The sequence below is a fragment of the Bubalus bubalis genome, chromosome 5 (assembly GCF_019923935.1).
Source record: "Bubalus bubalis isolate 160015118507 breed Murrah chromosome 5, NDDB_SH_1, whole genome shotgun sequence".
Lineage (NCBI taxonomy): Eukaryota > Metazoa > Chordata > Mammalia > Artiodactyla > Bovidae > Bubalus > Bubalus bubalis.
The window spans coordinates 48,308,657-48,332,044 of NC_059161.1; the positions used below are offsets into that span (position 1 = coordinate 48,308,657).

At 42.3% G+C, this 23,388-nt stretch overlaps 1 protein-coding gene across 1 annotated transcript in view; it reads left to right on the forward strand.

Annotated features, from left to right (window-relative positions):
- Positions 1–219: 219 nt before the first annotated feature.
- C5H1orf100 (chromosome 5 C1orf100 homolog) overlaps positions 220–23,388 on the forward strand; it is a 35,126-nt gene continuing 11,957 nt past the window's right edge. Inside the window, exons 1-3 of the mRNA XM_006045841.4 lie at positions 220–302; positions 9,415–9,483; positions 18,534–18,629. Coding sequence (XP_006045903.4) covers positions 9,428–9,483; positions 18,534–18,629 — 152 coding nt within the window. The 5' untranslated portion in view covers positions 220–302; positions 9,415–9,427. The remainder of the gene's footprint in view (positions 303–9,414; positions 9,484–18,533; positions 18,630–23,388) is intronic.

A 23,388-nucleotide genomic window follows, 5' to 3' on the forward strand; every position in this document is an offset into this window, starting at 1 on the left:
TTAAATAGTCCAGGTTACTTGCCACATGGTTTTCCTTTCCACACCAATTTTTATCCTTTCTTTCATGTACAGGGAGACCAAAGGATCTCTATTTTTAATAAGTCCAAGACTTGAAAGGCATTACCTACCAAAAGTTTCTAAGTCACAGTGCATCACAATACCCTTTCAATGATGTAAAAAAGATCAAGTCCTATAACTCTGCAGTGAGCCTTGGCAGTACTTGGAGACAGCTAAAATAACTGCTGTCCTTAGAGGACTGCTTTCAAGAACAAGGAGGTCTCTACCCACTTCAGCCTAAGCAGGTAACACCAGTTACTGCCCAAACCTCTCTCTTCTCACTTAATGGTTGCATTACTGAATTGCTGATTGCATTTTGAATGCTCTAGGGACAAGAGCTCACAATATAAAGAAACTTGGTGGCAAACCATTTTGTAAAGTGAAGAATTCTTTTGGAAACTGAATATTCATATCTCAATTTTGAATTATTTGAAGAGCTTTTTCTAGATCAACATTTTTTTCTTAGAAATGGGATATACCTATGTTAAGGCAATTGGCTGTTTATGATACAAGAAGAACAAAGTTTAAAACCTATTAACCAGATTGCCAGATTACTGAGTGGGCTGACTGACTGATTCTGTATGCAGTGAGCACTTCCTTGGATGGGGAACACTTTGCAAGACAGTGAGGTAGGAAGACAAGGAGAGGGAAGATAAAGACCATCAAAACAACGTGGTTCTGGGATTTCCCTGGTGGTTCAGTGTCTAAGACTCCACAGTCCCAACACAGGGGGCCCGGGTTCAATCCCTGGTCAGGGAACTAGATCCTGCATGCCACAACTAAGACCCAGCACAATCAAATTTATTAATTGAAAAAATAAACATGGTTCAACATCCAGGAGCTTACATAACTTTAGGTGAAAGGCAAGACATTGTATGAAACTATTATCTTACTCGTTGAAGAATCTCTAGAGCCTTATTTAAGACCAGGCACAAAACTGCCACTCATTAAACATTTTCTTAAATGATGAATAAATGAGTTCAGAAATCAATGAACCAATAAGAACCAATGTGCATCATAGAATTAATCAGGGGCTCTGGGAATTCAGGGGCAGACAAGAGACCCCTGGGAACTCAGAGTCCTAGTAAGAGATTGTAAAGGACCTGAAGAAGGCCCTGAAGGGTGGGTGGAATTTAGATTAGAAAAGGAGGAAGGAAGCAACATTCAGACAGCAAAATTCATGGTAGGGTTTTGGGGGTTGGATGCAGGAATGTGGAAGGGCAAGAGAGCAAGTGGTTAACCAACCTTCTTGAACTGTGAACCCTGGCTTCCTGAGGAAACAGAAGCAAGTAACTCAGTTACTCAAAACCATTTTCTAAATGTCCTTTTATGACACACATGCTGAAAAGCAGCTGAGAGCAATTGCCTTGGCCACAGAGTAACTCTGCAGTCAGCGAGGCTACTGTCGTGCTCCTAGCAAGGGCGGGGCATAGGAATTCTGAGAAAGCCGGCCGCCCCACATGCCTTCTGTGCGCTGGCAGATTACGAGGACTGGGCTTGCTCCAGGGGCCCAACTTCCCCTGGTATAGAGGACAGATGCCACACCTTCAAGGAAAGGGGACACCCAGGACTCTGGTGTTACGCACTACATTTCGAAAGTACATTGTTGCCATGTGTGCACCAGATTATATGCCACTCCCTTCTATTTCCAAAAATTACCAGATAAACAACATCAGAGTCTGGGGACCCCACTAATATTCTGCCTCTGCCCTTCTTTGGACAGATGAATTAAATGATAATTTGCTGTGCTCTGCTGTGCTTAATCACATCTGACTTTTTGCAACCCTCATGGACTGTAGCCCACCAGGCTCCTCTGTCCATAGAATTCCCCAGACAAGAATACTGGAGTGGGTTGCCATGCCTCTTTCAGGGGATCTTCCCAGCCCCAGGGATCAAACCCAGGTCTTCCACATTGCAGGCGGATTCTTACGCACAGGGAAGCCCAAGAATACTGGAGTGGGTAGCCTATCCCTTCTCCAGAGGATCTTCCTGACCCAGGAATCAAACCAGGGTCTCCTGCATTGCAGATGGTTCTTTACCAGCTGTCCTACCAGGGAAGCCTGATAACTTGCTAGTTATCATGTATTAATGCTTAAGGTCCACAAGCTGATTAACTTACTAGGTAATTGCTGCTGGATCCATTTGACATTGTAAACCTTTGATTTAACAAATCTTATTTTTAACTCTTTCCTACCATAAAAGTTGGTGTCAGTTTTTACAAACTTTTTCTCAGTCTCAGAAAGCGCATCTCCAAGAGGAGAGAGCTTCTCGAATGTTTCCTATCAGGGAAAATGTCCTGAAGCAAATGTGACTTATCTGTTCTTAGAGTCTTTAGAATTCTGAAAGAGGGGAGGAGGGATGCAGTCCATCAACTACCTAAAAGCTAACGTCAGAGGATTCTATTTCAGCAGTTACTGAGCTTCAATTTTACATTGCCTTGTGCGACTCTGATTCATATCTGACTTCATCTCCTCTAACACATAACAGGAGAACAAAACTACATACTTTTGGCTAAATGCTTTTTGCCAGTACCTGGTACAATGCCATGGGAAGGTAGTTGATCATTAAACGTTTGCTGAGTAAATCAATGAATCAGTGGCCCTAGGGGAGAAGGCAGACAGGCTTTGGAATCAGGCAGATCTGGATTTTTGTTGTTTACTGGCTGTGCTTATATGTGTGTGTGTGTTTAGTCACTCAGTCATGTCTGGCTGTTGGAGACCCCAGGGACTGTAGCCTTTGTCCATAGGTTTTCCCTGGCAAGAATACTGGAGTGGGTTGTCATTTCCTTCTCTAGGGGATCTTTCTGACCCAGGGATCAAACCTGCATCTCCTGCATTACAAGTGGATTTTTACCCACTGAGCTACTGGGGACTATATGACCTTAAACATGTAATTTAACATCTTCTACAAACTCAGGATACCGATAAACAGCTCTCACTACTCCTATGAAGACTGAGTGAAATAACACATGTGAAATGTCTAGTTGATAATAGATGTGAGCTGAGGACTAGTGTTTTTCCATCCCCTTTCTACCAAAGTATGATTGCTCTTTTTCAAATTACTTCAGCTATTTTATTAATATTTCCCTTGCATTTCCAAATAAACTTTAGAAAAAACTTTTGTCTATATCTATTACCAAAAATATTGCTGGGAAGTTCAACCAGAGAAATCAAATCAATTTGGGGAGAATTGTCATCCTTACAACGTTGAGTCTTCCAATCCAGGAACACAGTGCCTCTCAGGTCTTTGATTTCTTTCATTAGTACTTTGTACTTTTCAGCATATAGAACCTGAACATGTCTTGTTGGGAGAAGGCAATGGCACCCCACTCCAGTACCCTTGCCTGGCAAATCCCATAGGTGGAGGAGCCTGGTAGGCTGCAATCCATGGGGTCGCCAGGAGTCAGACACGACTGAGCAACTTCACTTTCACTTTTCACTTTCATGCATTGCAGAAGGAAATGGCAACCGACTCCAGTGTTCTTGCCTGGAGAATCCCAGGGACGGGGGAGCCTGGTGGGCTGCCGTCTATGGGGTCGCACAGAGCTGGACACGACTGAAGTGACTTAGCAGCAGCAGTTAGCATGTCTTGTTAGATTTATACATAGTATTTTTTTTCTTTGTTTCTTTCTTTTTTTTGTGCTATTGTAAATAGTTGTGTTATAAATTCTGTTTGTTTTTTTACTTAAAGTATATTTATTTTTTATGTGTTGACTTTGTATCTTAACATCTTGTTAAAAACAGCTACTAGTTTAAGACTTTATTTGTAGATTCCTTGAGATTTTCTACAGAGACAATTATGTCACTTGCAAATAAGGACAGTTTTCTTTCCTTCCAATCTGCATGCCTTTTATTTCATTTTCTTGCCTCTTGCCCTAAGATTTCCAGCAGCACATTGAGTAGAGAGGTAAGAGTAACATCCTGTTTTGTTCTTGATTTTAAGAAGAAATCAGCCTTTCACCATTAAGTATGATGTTAGCTGTAGGTTTTTATGGATGTTTCTTATCAGGCTGAGAAATTTCCTTCGTGACTTGCTAAGAAATATTACCATAAATGGGCAGAATTTATCATACTTTTGACTGCTAATATATTTTATAAAATTTTGGTTTGATCCATAATATACAATACCAGAAAGTTGCCAGAATAAATCCTGAAGTCAGCATTTTGAATATGTTGAATATTAACTTTGAGGAAGCTTGTTGGAATGTGCATCTCATATACATTTACCTTTGTTCACCTCCTGAACATCAGCATGATAAAAAATTCTACTATTAAATTTTAATTCTTAGGCCCTAGGGGTCTATCCATAGTGATTTAGGTACCAAAATTAATTATTGAAAGTGACTACAATCCTCCTAAGAAAGAGCCATGAAGATGCCCAAACCTTGACTCACTTCTAGGAATGTACCCTAAGAAATTAATTCAACTGCATCAAACATATAAAAGCTCAGCATGACCAAAATGTCCAACATTAGGGAGCTGGGTTACATAAATTATAGCACATTTAGTTGTTCAAAGAATATTTGTTAAATGTCTACTGTGTCAGTTATCATCTTTGGTCCTAGAGATACAGCTGTGAACACAACATTCAAAGCTCTCTTTCCAATGGGGAAGACAGACATAAACAAGATACCTAAGTAAACATACAGTGTGGCAGATGGTGATGAGTATTTTGGAGAAAAATCAAGCATAGAACATGGATGAGGAGTCCAGGTAGTGAAGAAGATACTGTTTTAAATAGAGTAATAGGTGAGCCTCACTAAACAACACAAAAGAACATTAAATATTAGAATTAAGAATATTCTGTAGCAGTGTAGAAAATTTTAATATATTGTATTAATTTTAACATAATATATTGTTAAATGAAAACCAAAAAATATGAAACAGAATGCCTGTTGTGTTTTCAAGTTTTTAAGTATATATGCTGTTTATGTTGTTGTTCAGTCACTAAGTCACGCCCAACTTTTTTGCAGCCCCATGGACTGCAGCATGCCAGGCTTCCCTGTCCTTCACTATCTCCCGGAGTTTGCTCAAACTCATGTCCATTCAGTCAATGATGCCATCTAATCATCTTATCCTCTGCCACCCCTTTCTCCTCCTGCCTTCAATCTTTCCAGTGAGTCATCTCTTCGAATCAGGTGGCCAAAGTACTGGAGCTTCAGCTTCAGCATCAGTCCTTCCAAAGAATATTCAGGGTTGAGTTCCTTTAGGATTGACTGGTTGGATCTCCTTGCTGTCCAAGGGATTCTCAAGAGTCTTTTCCAGCACCACAGTTCAAAAGCATCAATTCTTTGGCACTCAGCCTTCTTTATGATCCAACTCTCACATTCATACATGACTACTGGAAAAACCATAGCTCTAACTATGGTTTTTAGCTTAACCTTTGTTGGCAAAGTTATGCCTCTGCTTTTTAATACACTGTCTAGGTTTGTCATGGCTTTCCTTCCAAGGAGCAAACATTTTAAAATTTTGTGGCTGCAGTCAGCATCCACAGTGATTTTGGAGCCCAAGAAAACGATATTCACATTTTTTGTTGGTCAGTCACTAAGTCGTGTCTGACTCTTTTGTGATCCCATGGTTTGTAGCCCACCAGGCTCCTCTGTCCATAGAGTTTTCCAGGCAAAAATACTGGAATGGCTTGCCATTTCCTCCTCCAGGCGATCTTCCCAATGCAAGGATACAGCCTGTGTCTCCCGCTTGCAGGGACCCTCTTTACCACTGAGCCACCTGGGAAGCCCCACATATACACATATAAATGTAGATATATGTGCATACATATAATATAAAAATTTAAAATAGTTTATGGGTGGTTTTAATATTATTTTATAGCATTATTCAGTCTGAGCATATTGTATTTCAGTTTTTTAAAAAAAGAAAAAAGCTTAAAGTTTTGTAGAATTAATGTGAGTTTGAATGAAAGGTAGGATGACAGTATAGACAGAACTCATATTTGTTCTGGAAGAATTTTACTAAGGGCACATCAGAAGGAGAATCTTCTATTAAGGTAACTAAGAAATTATACATTTTAAAGGTGATAAAAGATATGTTGTTCGTGGTACCTGATAACAGCTGTGCAGTGTTGGCTGTGAGTTTGTAAATGATGGCAAGTTTAACATATGTTCATACCTAAGTCACATTCTGATTTGGTGGGTGACTCTATTTTTTAAGATTAACTAAAATAAAATGCACTGACATATCTATTGCAAGCTACATTTTCTTATGTGTTCAAGAGATGATAGCTAATCACACAAAATGTGTTTTGGTACCCTATACGCATGGTAGAGGCATTCTCTAAAGATGTAGAATGGCAAGGTCACCCTCCCAGACAAGGTCTTCTGATTATTCTGGAAGCTTAGGCTTAGACTCAAAGTGAGTTAATGTGTTCCTCTGAAAGGGTTTCTACCACATAGCCAAGTCACAGCCACCCAGGACTGATGTTCCCTGTGATGCTGATTCAGAATTTCTAGGCACTGAGCAATCACTCCATCATCGAAGGCACACTTGCTGTTGTCTTGTTAGGAGCACACATGTCCTAAATATCTTGCATTCTTCTCCGGCATGTCACTTCTAGTGAATTGAAATCCCAGCAGTGATGTTTTCTGAGTTTAAAAGAGAGCTCAATTGTGTTTGCTCAGGTTCTCTCTTTCATTCTTTCTGCCTTCTTTTTTCTTTTTTTTAAATAAACACACCAGTGCTGAAAGTAAAAACACACTTTGTAATGAACAGATTCTGTTGGATAGCCGAAGTGTCCTATTATGATCTTGTTTGAAACTTTTCAAGTTGCTTGAAAAACATAGAGGTGAAGTAAAGCAACCAGCTGGCCTGTGGACAGAAGTCAACAAGTTATACAAGGAAAAGAGCGAGGTATCACACTCTTTTTTCCCAGTTCTTTCTCCCTCCTGGTTACTGCTTCTTGTGTATTATCCCAGTTTTGTTTTGGCTGATGGTCAGGGTGCCCCGTGGTTGTTTTGATAGAGCACAGTGTTAAGACAACTGTTTCTGGAGCTAGAGGAATCTAACCATGGATCCTCAGAAGTTACTTTACTTCTCAGAATTTCAGTTTTCTTGTCAGTAAAGTGTAGTGATAAACACTTAATAGGATTACTGGGAGGCTGATAGGAGTTCATATGTGTTGGTGTTGGTGGTAGTTAGTTGCTGAGTCATGTCTGACTCTTTCGTGACCCCATGGGCTGTAGCCCGCCAAGCCCCTCTGTCCATGCAATTTCCCAGCAAGAATATTGGAGTGGGCTGCCATTTCCTTCTCCAGGGGGTCTTTCCAACCCAGGGATCGAACCCATATCTTCTGCATTGGCAGGCAGATTCTTTACCACTGAGCCACCAGGAAAGCTCCTTAATACATATTACTGTACACATAATACATGCTCATAAATAGAAACTCCTATAGTCTCCTTTCTCCAACGTGATTTTTAGGTTAGAAAACACACATGCATCATTGTCTCACATAACTCTCCAGAAAGATATCATAACCATCAACGTACTGAGCTGGTGCCTGAGTCTGTTCAACTGCTGTAACAAGCTTCAGAGGCTGAGAGGCTTGTAAACAATAGAAGTTTCTTTCTCAGGTTTCTGGAGGCCAAAGTCAAAGATTGGGGTTCCAGCATGGTAGGGTTCAGATGAGACCCTCTTCCAAGTTGTAGGCAGCAGACTTCTTGTATTCTCATATGGCAGAAAGAAAGCCAGGGAACACTCTGAGGTCTTCTTCATAAGAGCACTAGCCCCATTCACGAGGGCTCCATGCCCATGAGATAATTATCCCAAAAGCTCCCCCTCCAAATACCATCACAGTAGGATTAGGGTTTCAATATGTGACTTTCAGGGAGGACACAACCACCCACACACATTTCCACTCTGGAGAGGCAAAGACTGACCACAAGTCACATGGGTCTCAGGACAATGTTCTTCTGCTACCCCATGTTGATGCAAACTGGAGTCCAGCTGTCTTTGTATATGCATAATATATACACCTTGTACAAAATTCCCAAGGTACACCAAAGGTAAACTGTAAAAAAGTAAGGCTTTCTCCCACCTCTGTCCCCCCAAGCACTTAGTGTCCTCCCCATTGTAGACTCTTTCTCAAGTGAATACTTAGATGCAGTGGTTTTCTATGGCAAGTTCTCCAGTACATAAGCAGATGCAACATGAAAATTTAGACTAGAAACATTATATATTATATGTTTAAACTGGAGCCAGCATACGAACAGAAAAGAGTTCAGTGTAGATAATGAGATGGTTACAAAATCATTTGAAGTGTTGGAAAGAGTAGGCCCTGGGGAAGGCCTCCAGGAAGCTTCTAGAACATCTTCACAAAACTGACCCATCATAAAAGCAGCTACCTGTGCCCTGATCAGGAAGTTGCTTCCAGACAGCTGAGTTCAAGAACCTGGTCCCAAAGCTAACAGCACTGCCACTCCAGCTGCCTCTCTGCCCTCAAGAAGCTGGTATTTGAACTCTAAACACAGCGTTCAGCGTTGCTTCAACACAATTGCCTCTTCCACCGTCAAAGCTGGAGATTGGACACTGGCATTCTGTTGCAGAAAGAAACATCACGTTGTCTTAACCAGTTTTGCCAGTATAAAAAGGCAAAGAAGCAGAAATCAATCCCTGTCTCGTTTTCATCTTCCAAATCTCAATTACATCTGATTTGAGTACATCTAACTCATTTCCAGAACTCTAGTTATGAGGGCATGTGGAAGATGCAGAGCTTAGCCTACAAGCGGGTGCAGTAGGAAGATACCTCAAGAAGAGTGACAAAGGAGGCTACGTCCCCAACTCACACAGTACTTTTTACTGTTAAAGAAAAGCATGCCTCTGTGTATTGGCTTATGCTTTCCATTTCTTTTTGCTTCTTTTAGAGTTTATTTCCTGGGGCTTCCCAGGTGGCTCAGTGGTAAAGAATCTGCCTGCCGATGCGGAAGACACAGGTTTGGTCCCTGATCCCAGAAGATCCCACGTGCTTCAGGGCAACTAAGCCCAAGTGCCACAACTCCTGAGCCTGTGCTCTAGAGTCTAGAAGTCACAACTATTGAGCCCACGTGCCGCAACAAATGAAGCTCGAGCATCCAAGAGCCCATGCTCAGCAACAAGAGAAGCCACCCACAATGAGAAGCCCACGCAGCACGATGAAGAGTAGTCCCTGCTCACCACAACTGAAGAAGGCCACAAATAAATAGATAAATAAATAATTTTTTTAAAGAGTCTATTTCCTTCCCTAAATAGTCTAGCAGAAGCTATGAATGGCCCTTCTACTTTCAAGACAGACTTTGTAGTACTAGGTAGGCATGCCTGGGAAATGTGTATAAACTTGCAATAAGAAACTTCACTTAAATTTTTTTTCCAGAATCTTATCCATCATGACTGCCATCCGGCTACGAGAATTTATTGACCGCCACCCAGCAATCCCACCCAGGTAATGGTCTTCCAAATGCAGACACCTCCAGAGCTGCAGTACAGAAGACAGACTCCTGGGAGGCTAGAATTATTCGCCCTGCTGCTTGCTCCCTGATTTAGAGATAACTGCTGCCAGAGGTTCTACTGAAGTTTCTTTGGGTTTAGAAAAAGCTGTTTAAAAAAAATAAAATCCTACATTTATGGCAGCATCTAAGCAAACTGGCAACTCCAAATTTTAGTATTTAGTTATTTTCCACAATGTTTAGTCATCAAAGATATGTCCTTTTGCTTCCAGAAATCACTGAAGGAGGAAGGGAAGGATGTTTTGTTCTTAAAAAGATGTTCTTTCTCTAAAAGAGTCCTATTTTAGAGAAAGTATAGTCCCTATCCTTCCTTCCCTGAAATGCACATGCAGAGGAAGCAGGGTGGAGAGAAAGGGGTGGGTTCCAGAATTACTTGATTTCTGCCTCCCCACATGCCCTTGGCTTTCTGTGTGTGTGTGTTTGAGATTTTTGCCCCCCACTGTCGGGCCTGTTTAATTGTGGTCTCATCTCCTGGGGAAAATGGAGACAATCCTCCATTGGCTGCTGCTGCCTAGAGCTAAATGGAACCAAGTCAGAATCACTGGACCTGACTTAAGGTAGCCCTTGGGGAGCTGGAGGGTTGGGGTGGAACACAGTGCAGAAGGCACCGGGCCGCTGATGTCCTCAGGCTGGGCTGCATTCAGCTCTCTTGGGCTCATCCATCAGAGAGGCACAGTGTGCCTGCACTAGACTGAGGCCCCCACTTGCCACTTGAGTGCTCCCTGTGGGGCAGGTCTCTGTCTATTTTGTGTCTCTCCTGCCTTGCAACAGAGTGGACCAGTCCATCAGCAGGGTCCTCAATTCTGCCTCTAGGGTGTATCTCCATCTGACTGTTTTTCTTCATCTCCACAGCCACCACTTGGTCCAGACCACCACTGCCTCTCCCCTGTTCACCTACAACGATGGCCACTCTGGTCCTCCTCCAATCCATTCTCCAGAGAGAGCCCCATAAAACATAAATGGGATCAGAGCCTTCCATTGCATAAAACCGTGCAATGGGACCTCTCTTGTGGTCCAGTGGTTGAGAACCCACCTTCCAATGCAGCAGACACAGATTTTATCCCTGGTCAGAGAACTAGGATCCCACATGCTGCGGGGCAACTAAGTCTGAACTCCACAACTAGGGATCCTAAGTGCCGCAACAAAGACCTAGCACAGTCAAAAAAAAAAAAAAAAAAAAAAAACAAACCAAACCCTGCGATTATTGCGTTTTGCATGAAGCCTCAACACTTGCCAGGGCCTGCAGAGCCCTACATAAACAGACCCTGCTGATCTCTCCAACCTCCTCTTAACCTCAGCCCCATGATCTTTCTTGTTGCTTCAGTAGGCCCGCACTCTTTCATGTCTCAGGGTTTTGGGACATGTTCCTTTCCCCTGCATCACTGCCTTCTGGACTCTCTGCTACTCTTCTTACTCGGTTCAACCAGCCCCCTTTCACTCAGCATGTCTCCACTGTTATCAGCTGCTCAGTGAGCAGAGGGTGGTACCATCCAGGCTGGGGGAGGTCTCTTCCTTTCACCTACCTCATCACCTATGTTAGTTCTCTTTCTCACACCTTTTTTGGTTTCCTGTATGACTCCGATCATAACTTTCAGTTATTTTTTGTTTCTTTATTTCCTGTCTAGATCACCCACTGGATTAATAGTTAGCACTTATACAGCCCTTAATATGTGGCAGGCACTGTTCTATGTATATATCAACTCATTTAATCTTCACAGTGACTGGGAGGAAATTGAGGCAAGGAGTGGTTAAGTGACTGTCCTGAGATTCCACCGTAGTGAACTAGCAGAAGGAAGATTTGAACCCGCTGGTCAGGAGCCAACATCTGCGCTCTTGGTCACTGCCCTTGACATCCCCAGGTCAGCCCCCAGGGCGGGGCTTGTTTCACTGGCCACTCTGCCTAGCAGACTGCCACACTTGGTAGGACCTCTGTGCACCTTTGTTGGAAAACTGAAAATGAATGAATCAGTGAGAAAAACTCATTCCGGCATGTGTTTGAGGTTTGGCCTCCTGGTGATTGACAGTATCCACAGAAGGTCTGCCCTCTGCTGCTCCTCTCTATAAGCATTTACCCAATTAATTCACCCTTAAATGCCTAACCCTTGGGCTATAGTAGGGAAAACTGAATTACAAACCAGTAGGAGCACCTCATAAAGTTAAATATTAAGTGATTCACAAGTAGTAGTGACCACACAAAATTCTCATAAAAGAATTACATTAGATACAAATTATCTTAGCCTTGTCACTCAGGGGCAGGGCTGAGCATTGTGTTGACTTGCGGGGCCTAGGATGCTCCTGGAAAGATCACTTAGGTTGGATTAAACTCACTGTGGTGTGCAAAAGACAAAGAATTTGTTTTGGGCTTAAATGAATTTTTAAAACATCAACTGAAATGATCTCTGAGACATCAAAGGGCAGCTGTGAAGATCAGATCATCCTGCCTTGAATGATAGATGGCAACAGCAATGGGATACTTCAGTCACCGAGGACGTTCACACATGTCTTATTGACTTTCATGTAGTCATTAACAGAGATAGCATTATCCCCACTTTATTTATTTTTATAATTTTTTAAAATTTCATTTATCTATTTATTATTGGCTGTGCTGGGGGTTTGTTGCTATGCAGGCTTTTCTCTAGTTGTGGCAAGTGGGGGCTACTTGCTCGTTGTGATGCCCAGACTTCTCATTACCATGGCTTGTTTTGTTGCAGAGCGTGGGCTCTAGGGCGCGGGGGCTCAGTGGTTGTGGTTCCTGGGCTCTAGAGCCTGTGGTTCCACAGGCTCACTAGTTGTAGCATGCTTAGCTGCTCTGCAGCACGTGGGATCTCTCCCGATCAGGGGCCACACCTGTGCTTCCTGCATTGGCAAGTGGATTCTTTACGACTGAGCCACCAGGGAGGCCCTCCCCACCCCATTTTATTGATGAGGAAACTGAGGCTCCCTCTTCCTTGAGGAGATTTGTGAAGCTAGTAGAGTCTGGGGAATGAAAGCATGAGGATGCGGGAATGGTGGCCTCCCATCTCTGGACTTATCGGCTCCTGTCCTTAGTAAGAGACTCATTCCCCCTGAGCCTTTGTTCCCTGACTGGTGCAGCACTTACCCCCACTCTATATGATTAGGCCTGAGGAGGGTTTTCCTTGCCTGATCATGAACTCTCAGGTGGAAAGACAGCGTTTCTCATCACTGCAGCCCTGGCATCTAGCACACTTCAGAGCCTGCAATAAGCACTATTTTTATTGAACCGAAAGCAGCCTCCAGTTACACTGCTGGGCCTACTTCACTTCCTATTGCTTTGGTACAGGACATCCACGTCCTGTCTGCCCACAGTGAATCACAGAGTTCACACAAAAGTAACACTGAACTCTTCTGAAAAAGAAGTCATTGCACAAACACAGAGATGACTCTGGATGTGATCTGGAGTTCAGAGAATTGGGTTTGACTCATGCTTCTGGCATTTATCAGCTGGGTGTTATTTAGAAAGCCCACTTAACCTCTGTGAGCCTTGGTCTCCTTTTCTATAACAGGGTGTTAACAATGTTTACCTAGCAACAGGACTGTGAGAGTTAGATGAGATCATCTCTGCGAACTGCACCATCACAGTGGCCCGGGCTACCTCAGGTCCCAGAGGGATCCTCCCCTTTGGGTGTTGAGTTTTGCCTGCGGGGAAGCCCAGATCCTGCTCTGGTTACATTCACCCTCCCGGGGAACAGGTTTGCTCTTGTCTAGACTGAATGTGTAACCTCAAAGAGCCAAGCTGGTAAATACTGTGCCCGGACTCCTACTCCCACCCAGGGAGGAGAAAAGGCCTTTCTACAGCTGTCTCAAGAATCTTACAAGCCAAGTCAATAAAGTGGGTCTGAGCAGAGTCCAGGGCAGGGCTGCCAGACCAGGAGGCCAGCCCTGCTTTCCTACTCATTAATCGATTTTTTCCTCACGCCCAGCCCATCCTCGGGAGAGGCCGGGTACTGTGCAGCCTCTGGGAGGACTGACTGCCAGGCCAGGCCAGGCATTATCTCTTAGGACATAAAAATTCTCTTCCAAACCACTGACATGTTACCGCATTCATCTAGAGCTTTCTCTTCTCCGAGGTGAAGACCACGTGGGGGAACTTGGAAAGTCTACCCAAAGAGTTGGAAGAAAAGCATACCACACCTTCATTCCTCAAACCTCTCCATGACCTCACCCAGCCCTGCCTCCAACACCCACCTGCTTACACACTTTCCTACTCTCTCCACTTCAAAAGCTACCTGCACAGGGACTTCCCTGGGGGTCTGGTGATTAAGACTCTCCGCTTCCACTGCAGGAGCTGCAGGTGGGATCCTTAAGATCCCACATGCCACGTGTTGCAGCCAAAATAAAACGAATTTAAAAAATAAAAAAGCTACCCAGGAAGACTCCCGAGGGACTTGGGGTGGGCACGTTACCTGGTGCTGGTGAGGGGCTTCTCCAGTCTCAGACGGCTTGTACAGACCATTTCTAGGAGCAGGGCTTAGGCTGCTCACCTGGACTCATGCCAGGGAGGAACCCAGAGTCAAAACACAGCCTAGTGCAAATGGTATAGCAACCGTGAGAAATCAGTGTTGTTCTGGAACTCCAGGTTGATGCTTCACAGAGCATCCAGTGAGATAATCTTCCCAAGGGGGGGCTTGGAAACTGGACAGGCACCTAAGAAATCTGTGTCTCCCATTCCCATGCCCTCAGGAATGTCATTTGCTCCTTATTATTGTGCCAGTTCCTCTTTCTTCTTGTGACCTAATCCCCTGCTGTTATTTACTGTTCAGGGCTCAGTCATATTATCCCAGCCACTGGGCAGGCCCAGACAGACTGTGGTTTTTCTGCAAATCAGAGCTCCCTGAGGTCCTGTTTGCATAGACAAGCAGACCCGCCCTGCTGACAGCACTTGCCTTTGCACCAGCCAGACAGCAAAGTCCCCACTGGCCTTCACACACTCCACTCTGATCACAACTCTGTCCCAGAGTTGGGTTCTATCATTCCCTCACCTGGAATCTCTTCCCTCTCCTACTGACTTGCTCAAACCCTAGACAGCCCTCCCTCTTTTGTGCCCCACTGACCCTTTATTCAGGTCATGATTTCAGCACATAAAGAGCGTGATGAGGACAAGCACTGCTTTTGAGTCAGCTCTGTATCTGCAGAAAGTAGTAATGTAGAATGTAGTAATGTGCAGGGCACGCTGTTGTAATTATTCAGTCCGCTAGTCATGTCCAACTCTTTGCAACCCCATGGACTGCAGTATACCAGGCCTCCCGGTCCCTCACCATCTCCCGAAGTTTATCCAAATTCATGTCCACTGCACGGTGATGCCATCCAGCCATCTCATCCTCTGACGCCCACTTCTCCTTCTGCCCTCAATCTTTCCCAGCATCAGGGACTTTTCCAATGTGTCAGTTGTTTGCATCAGATGACCAAAATACTGGAACTTCAGCTTCAGCATCAGTCCTTCCAACGAGCATTCAGGGTTGATTTCCCTTAAGACTGACTGGTTCGATCTCCCTGCTATCCACGGGACTCTCAAGAGTCTTCTCCAGCACTACAGTTTGAAGGCATCAATTCTTTGTTGCTCTGCCTTCTTTACCATCCTGCTCTTACAAACATCCGTGACCACTGGGAAGACCATACCTTGACGATACGGACCTTTGTCGGCAGAGTTATGTCTCTGCTTTTCAACACACTGTCTCGGTTTGTCATGGCTTTCCTGCCAAGAAGCAATCGTCTTCTGATTTCATGGCTGCGGTCACCATCTGCAGTGATTTTAGAGCCCAAGAATAAGGTATCTGTCACTACTTTGACTTGTATTCACCATGAAGTAACGGGGCCAGATGCCATGATCTTAGTTTTTTTAATATTTAGTTTTAAGCCAGCTCTTTCACTCTCCTCCTTCACCGTCATCAAGAGGCTCTTTAGTTTCTCTTTGCTTTCTGCATTGGAGTGGTATCATCCACATATCTGAGGTTGTTGATGTTTCTCCCACCTGTCTTGATTCCCGCTTGTAACTCATCCAGGGCAGCATTTTCCACTATGTGCTCAGCATATAGGTTAAACAAAGAGGGTGACAGCAGACAGCCCTGTCATATTCCTTTCTCAATATTGAACTAATCATTTGTTCCATACAGGGTTTTAACTGTTACTTCTTGACCTGCATACAGGTTTCTCAGGAGACAGGTAAGATGATCTGGTATTTCCATCACCTCAGGAGCTTTCCACAGTTCATAACAATCCACACAAAGGTTTTGGCGTAGTTGATGAAACAGAGGTAGATGTTTTTCTGGATTTCCCTAGCTTTCTCTATGATTCAGCAAATGTTGATCTCTGGTTTCTCTTTCTTTTCTAAGCCCAACTTGGACATCAGGAAGTTCTTGGTTCACATAATGCTGAAGCCTAGAATACAAGATTTTTAAGCATGACCTTATTAGCATGGGAGATGAGTGCAATTGTGTGATGGTTAGCACGTTCTGTGCTACCACCCTTCTTGGGAATTGGGTTGAGGATTGACCTTGTCCAGTCCTGTGACCACTGCTGGGTCTTCCAGATTTGCTGACATATTGAATGCAACACCTTGATGGCATCGTCCTTTAGGGTTTTGAATAGTTCTATTAGAATTCCATTGTATCCACTAGATTTATTAACACTAGTACTTCCTAACGGAGAAGGCAATGGCACCCCACTCCAGTACTCTTGCCTGGAAAATCCCATGGACAGAGGAGCCTGGTAGGCTGCAATCCATGAAGTCGCTAGAGTCAGACACGACTGAGTGACTTTACTTTCACTTTTCACTTTCATGCATTGGAGGAGGAAATGGCAACCCATTCCAGTATTCTTGCCTGGAGAACCCAGGGACGGCAGAGCCTGGTGGGCTGCCATCTATGGGGTCGCACAGAGTCGGACACAACTGAAGCGACTTAGCAGCAGCAGCAGCAGTACTTCCTAAGGCCCACTTGACTTTGCTCTCCAGAAAGTCTGGCAATGGGTGACTGACTACACCATTGTAGTAATCTGGTTCATTAAGATCTTTTTTGTACAGTTCTTCCATGTGTTCTTTCCATCTCTTCTTGATCTCTTCAGCATCTACTAGGTCTCTACCATTTCTGGGCAAAATGTTCCCTTGATATCTCCAATTTTCCCGAAGAGATCTCTAGTCTTTCCCCTTTTGTTGTTTTCTTCTAGTTTTATGCACTGTTCATTGAAGAAGGCCTTCTTGTCTCTGTGCTGTTCTTTGGAACTTTGCGTTTAGTTGGATATACCTTTTCCTTTCTCCCTTGCTTTTTGCTTCTCTTATTTCTTTGGCTATTTATAAAGCCTCCTCAGATAACCACTTTGCCTTCTTGGTTTTCTTTTTCTTTGGGATGGTTTTGTTTGCTGTAGTATACATTATGCATAGTTAATAAATTCTGGTCAAACTGGAGGCATAGCTTAAGTTTCCATTCATCATTCAACACATACTTGATGAGTTACTCCATGCAAAACTATGTACTACCTTCTACTGACTCTTCTTGAATTCTTACGGCACCTACTGAGTAAGAACCTATGGAAGGTCCCCAAAGACCCCAAATACCACAGACTCTACAGTCATCATCTCAAGAAGGGTCCCTTTCCTGCGTTCTGTCTCCTGGTGAGTGGCAGCCTGTTTCCCAGCGTCTGAAGCCTTGTCTTGATGTCCTCCTTCTTTTTCATCCTCAACCCTCTCTCCTAGCAGTCATCTTAGTCAGGCCTCTCCTCCCCAAGTGAACTTTCCACCACAGAGTTCAAAGCTTCCCTACATCCCACATACATTACTATGATTACCTCCTGACCAGTCTTTGTACTTCTAGTCAGAACGTCTTCAGATTTGTTTTCCACATTGCCACCAGCAGAATCCCTCTTCAACAAAAATTGCATTCATCATGGATTTTCTTTAAAATCCTATAAAGATTCCCTATTACCTATATCAATGGTTCTCAGTTTTTCAGATGACACACTCCCTTGGTTTATAATAAATATTTCATAATGTCTCTGATACTCTCCTGAAATAAAATCTGTAAATAACATAATACAACTACATATAATTTTAAGATGTCAGTATAATGCTGTAGGGCTTCTCTGGTGGCTCAATGGTGAAGAATCCACTTGCCAATGCAGGAGACATGGATTTGATCCCTGGGTTGGGAAAATCCTCTGGAGGAGAAAATGGGAACCCACTTCAGTACTTTTGCCTGGGAAATCCCACGGACAGAGGAGCCTGGTGAGCTACAGTCCATGAGGTCAAAAAAGAGTTGGATACAACTTAGCAACTAAACAACAGCAACATAATGCTAGAACTATCATCTAAAAGAAAAGTAATTAATTATAAAGAAGATGTATTTCAAAATGTGAGACCTGGGCACCATGAGCCCTCGGCTTCTCCCGACACTGCTGTGTTTCAGCTGCATACACCCAGCTCATCTCACGCCCCAGATTTCCCCCCACTCTCCACCTTACTCACTTATGCTTGTGCTTCCGAACATCCTCACAGCCCAACCCTCCCAGGCAAGGCTGGAACCCCTCCTCCAGGCTTGCAAGTAACTTGTGCTTTGACCTTCACAGTGCTTCTTCATTTTTAGCCCCTATATATTTAATTATAAGAATTTCTCTTTAAACACTGTGAAAGTTCATAAAAATATCAAAAGTAGAAAAAAATAGTATAAAGAATCTCCATTTATCCATTTCCATCTTTCAATAATTATCAACATTTGCCCCACTGGCCTTATATATTCTATTCTTTTCTTGATATTTTGAAACTAATACCTAAGTCAAATATTTCTTTATAAATCCTGAAAATTGGATAACAAAAGATACTCCTATCAAAAGATTCCAAGGATTTTAGGACCTTTGTGCCAGGAACTGAGGATAGAGACTGAATATATTTTTTTTACCACACCACAGCTGGTTTTCCTCTGTAAAGAGCTAATAATATTAATTCCTTTTGTCTCATTCTCCTTCCTGTCCTCACTAGTATATTCATTGTTCACCAAGGAAAGGATCTCCGTGGTTATTACACTGGGCAGCTGGCAAGAGTCCATTATGATTATAGTGTGAAGAGATCTCCCAGGTAAGACACTTTCCTAAATCTTAATGTACTAAAGTTAGGCTAATAAATGAAAAACTGGGAATCACAATTTGCAATGATAATAACAATAATAATTATTATTTAATTTATGGAAAAATTTGGAAGGAAATACACCAAATTGTTGACACTGGTTTTTCATGAATAGTGAGATTATTGATATTTGTATTTCATTTTTTATCTTTTTCTTTATTTTCCGGATTTTCTATGATAAACATATATTACTTTTATAATTAGCAATAAATATAAAATTATTTAAATCATCAAAGGAATGTAAGAAATACCATTAGTTTAACATTTTAACTCAATCAAATAACTTAATCTTCCTGACACTCATTTTCCTTCTCAATAAAGTCACAAATTTGGCCTAACCAGTCACTGACTCGATGGACATGAGTTTGGGTAAACTCTGGGAGTTGGTGATGGACAGGGAGGCCTTGTGTGCTGTGGTTCACGGGGTTGCAAAGAGTCAGACACAACTTAGCGACTGAACGGAACTGAACTGAACAGCCTCCCCAAACTAGAAAATAGCATTGAAGTGCCTGCTTTTTTCCCCTTTCTGTTAAAATCATGATCTTCGTTTTCTGAATGTTGAGTTTTAAGCCAACTTTTTCACTCTCCACTTTCACTTTCACCAAGGGGCTTTTTAATTCCTCTTCACTTTCTGCCATAAGGGTGGTGTCATCTGCATATCTGAGGTTATTGATATTTCTCCCGACAATCTTGATTCCAGCTTGTGTTTCTTCCAGCCCAGCGTTTCTCATGATGTACTCTGCACAGAAGTTAAATAAGCACAGTGAAAATATACAGCCCTGATGTACTCTTTTTCCTATTTGGAACCAGTCTGTTGTTCCATGTCCAGTTCTAACTGTTGCTTCCTGACCTGCATACGATTTCTCAGGAGGCAGGTCAGGTGGGCTGGTATTCCCACCTCTTTCAGAATTTTCCACAGTTTATTGTGATCCACACAGTCAAAGGCTTTGGCATAGTCAGTAAAGCAGAAACAGATGTTTTTCTGGAGTTGTCTTGCTTTTTCAATGAAACATCAATTTGAATAACTTATGAAATATTTGATTTTAGGCAGTTTTCATCCATTCTGAATATCAATAGGTTTACCTGTTAAGTAAAATAATTGATGTAAAATTCCAGAACATAGTAAGTACTCAAAATGCGATTGCTATTATTTTGAGTTCATCATCATAGTATATTTTAGAAACTACTTTTCTTCCTTAATTGCCTTTGACATAGTCAACTCCTGATTATTCTTCAAGTAAAGAAAAGCGAGCCATAGCAACGACAGAGTAGCACACAGACTAAACTTAATAGATGACTGAACTGGAAGTAGCTTTAGCTTTTAAATTCTGATTCTATCTGATAAATAAGATGTAGCCAGAGAAATGACATGACTTGCATGACATGTAGCTGGTTGGTGTAAAAGCTGAGTTGTGAATTGATCCACACTTTCTGATTCCCAGTTCAAGGTTCTTTGTTCTAATTCAAATACATTCTTATATCAAAATCTTGATAGGAGCATGATCTCTGCCAGAGAATAAACAAGGAAGGAAACAACTGAAACCTCTTCCAGAAGTCAGCTCCACAGGGCACTTTCCACGTGTATTCTATGGACTCTGACCGTTCCCTCGGCTGCATTATCTGCCCCTCCTCTTACCACAGGACGCTCAGGCAAAGGGAACCTTGACTCTGACAAGACTTGAGCCGGCCTAGGATTAGTCTTAGGGGAAAAACTTAGTCAATGTTTTGTCAACCAATGACTTTATTAAACTTCTGGTTAAGAATAAGGAAAAGACAAGCAAAAATGAAACAAACAAACAAGACAGGAAATCATGCAATTATTAGGACCAGGCCTAACTTCTTTATCCTCATAATTTAAACAGACAGATGCCTATGGCTTACCTTCCCCAGATATATTCTCCCACCAATGTAATATTTTCAGAATTAGAGTCCCCCTTTTGAGTAAAAGTCTTGTCTCCAGAACACCATCAGTATTCTTGAAAATGGAGATGATTCTGGTTCCATAGAAATATCCAGGACAAAGTCAGAACAGGCTGCCAGTCTAGGAGGGCTGGGTGTAGGAGCACTCACCAGGATCCGGTTCGGGAGCCATCCATGTCTGTCAATGGCATAGAAGTGACCAGATGATAGTAACAGGCAGAACACAAACTCACAAGAGGCTGACCCATTCATCAGAAGGCAAATGTTTTGCTTCACAGCAGGAGACAAGCTTTCATAGGAAAAGAAGTACTCCCACCCACCATGTAAGGCACCCATTTTCTAGGACCAAGAACCTTTTAAGCACAAAACAAAAGCAAGTAGAGGTGGGAAGGAATTCTTGGTGCTTCTCCACACCTGTCTTCAACAGAACATCTCCCGCCCATCCAGCATCGCTCCGCTGTCCAGTACCACACACACAGTCAGAGTCTTGCTCTTTCTTTTCCTGAACTTCAGGCAGAGGCATCCCGTTTCTGCTAACAAACTCTTCTCTTTAAAGAAGGCACGTCACAATCAAGTTTTACCCAAGTATATAAACATAATGCATTATGATTAAATAGTGTCAGTCACCCATTTCAGTGTGATTAATCATGGTTATACAATCAAGTAAGATGACATCCTACTCAAAATGATTGGATTAGGATGTTCTTAAATCTCACCCAACATTTAATCTTTTTCACATCTCTAGTAGCTCACCTTCTCTACTTTACAGTACAAAAATACACATGTTCATTAGAACATTTGAAAACACTGATAATCAAAAATTTTTTTAATTATCCATAATGCCATTACCCAGAGATAGATAACATGTAAAATCCTCCAGATCTACACAAAATAGAATGAGATGGTATTTTGAAACTCTTTTTTGCCCAATTTTATTGGGATATAGTTTATATATAACATTTTATTAGTTTAAGGTATGCAGCATAGTGATTTTGTATATGTTGTTGTTGCTGTTCAGTTGTTAAGTTGTGTCCAAACTTTTGGGACCCCATGGACTGCAGCCTGCCAGGTTCCTCTGTCCATGGGATTCTCCAGGCCAGAATACTGGAGTGGGTGGCCTTTTGCTTCTTCAGGGGATCTTCCCAACCCAAGAATTGAACCTGCATCTCCTGCATTGGCAGGCTGATTTTTTATAGCTGAGCCACCAGGGAAGCCAGTACATACTGCAAAATGTTTATAAACATCCATCACCTCATATAGTTACAATTTTTTTCTTGTGGTAAGAACTTTTGAGGTCTATCTCTTAGCAACTTTCAAGTATACGATATAGCATTGTTGACTATAGTCACCATGCAGTACATTACATTCCCAGAACTTATTTATTTTATATCTGGAAGTTTGTATCTTTTGACCATTTTCATCCATTTCCCCCAGGCCCCAAACCTCACCTCTGGCAATCACTATGCTGTTTTCTGTTTTTATGAGTTCAGGTTTTTAGATTCCACATAAAAGTGAGATCATACGGTATTTGTCTTTCTTTACCTCTTAGCATAATGTCCTCGAAGCTCATCTGTGTTGTCACAAATGGCAGGCTATTCATCTTTTTTAGGCTGAATAGTATTTCATAGTATATACATTTCACACATTTTTTTCCATTCATTCATCAGTGGACATTTAGATTATTTCAATGTCTTGGCCATTGTAAATAATGTTGTAGTGAAGATGGGAGAGCAGATATCTTTTTTGAGATAGTGATTTTGTTTCCTTTGGATAAACACACAGAAGTGGAATTGCTGGATCATATGGTAGTTGTATTTTTAGTTTTTTTGAGGAATCTCCATACAGCTTTCCATAGTTGATGTAACCAGTTTACATTCCCATCAACAGTGCATGATGACTTTTTTTTTTCTCCACATCCTTGCTACTACCTGTCATTTTTAGTTTTTTTGATGATAGCCTTTTTGACAGGTATGAGGTGATATCTTATTGCAGTTTTGATTTGCATTTGACTGTGTGGATCACAATAAACTGTGGAAAATTCTGAAAGAGATGGGAATACCAGACCACCTGACCTGCCTCCTGAAAAATCTGTATGCAGGTCAGAAAGCAACTGTTAGAACTGGACATGGAACAACAGACTGGTTCCAAATAGGAAAAGGAGTACGTCAAGGCTGTATATTGTCACCCTGATTATTTAATTTATATGCAGAGTACATCATGAGAAATGCTGGGCTGGAAGAAGCACAAGCTGGAATCAAGATTGTCGGGAGAAATATCAATAACCTCAGATATGCAGATGACACCACCCTTATAGCAGAAAGTGAAGAGGAACTCAAAAGCCTCTTGATGAAAGTGAAGGAGGAGAGTGAAAAAGCTGGGTTAAAACTAAACATTCAAAAAACTAAAATCATAGTATCTAGTCCCATCACTTCATGGCAAATAGATGGGGAAACAGTGGAAACAGTGTCAGACTTTATTTTCTTGGGCTCCAAAAAATCACTGCAAACGGTGACTGCAGCCATGAAATTAAAAGATGCTTGCTCCTTGAAAGAAAAGCTATGACCAACCTAGATAGCATATTGAAAAGCAGAGACATTACTTTGCCAACAAAGGTCCGTCTAGTCAAGGCTATGGTTTTTCCTGTGGTCATGTATGGATGTGAGAGTTGGACTGTGAAAAGAAAGCTGAGCACCGAAGAATTGATGCTTTTGAACTGTGGTGTTGGAGAAGACTCTTCAGAGTCCCTTGGACTGCAAGGAGATCCAACCAGTCCATTCTGAAGGAGATCAGC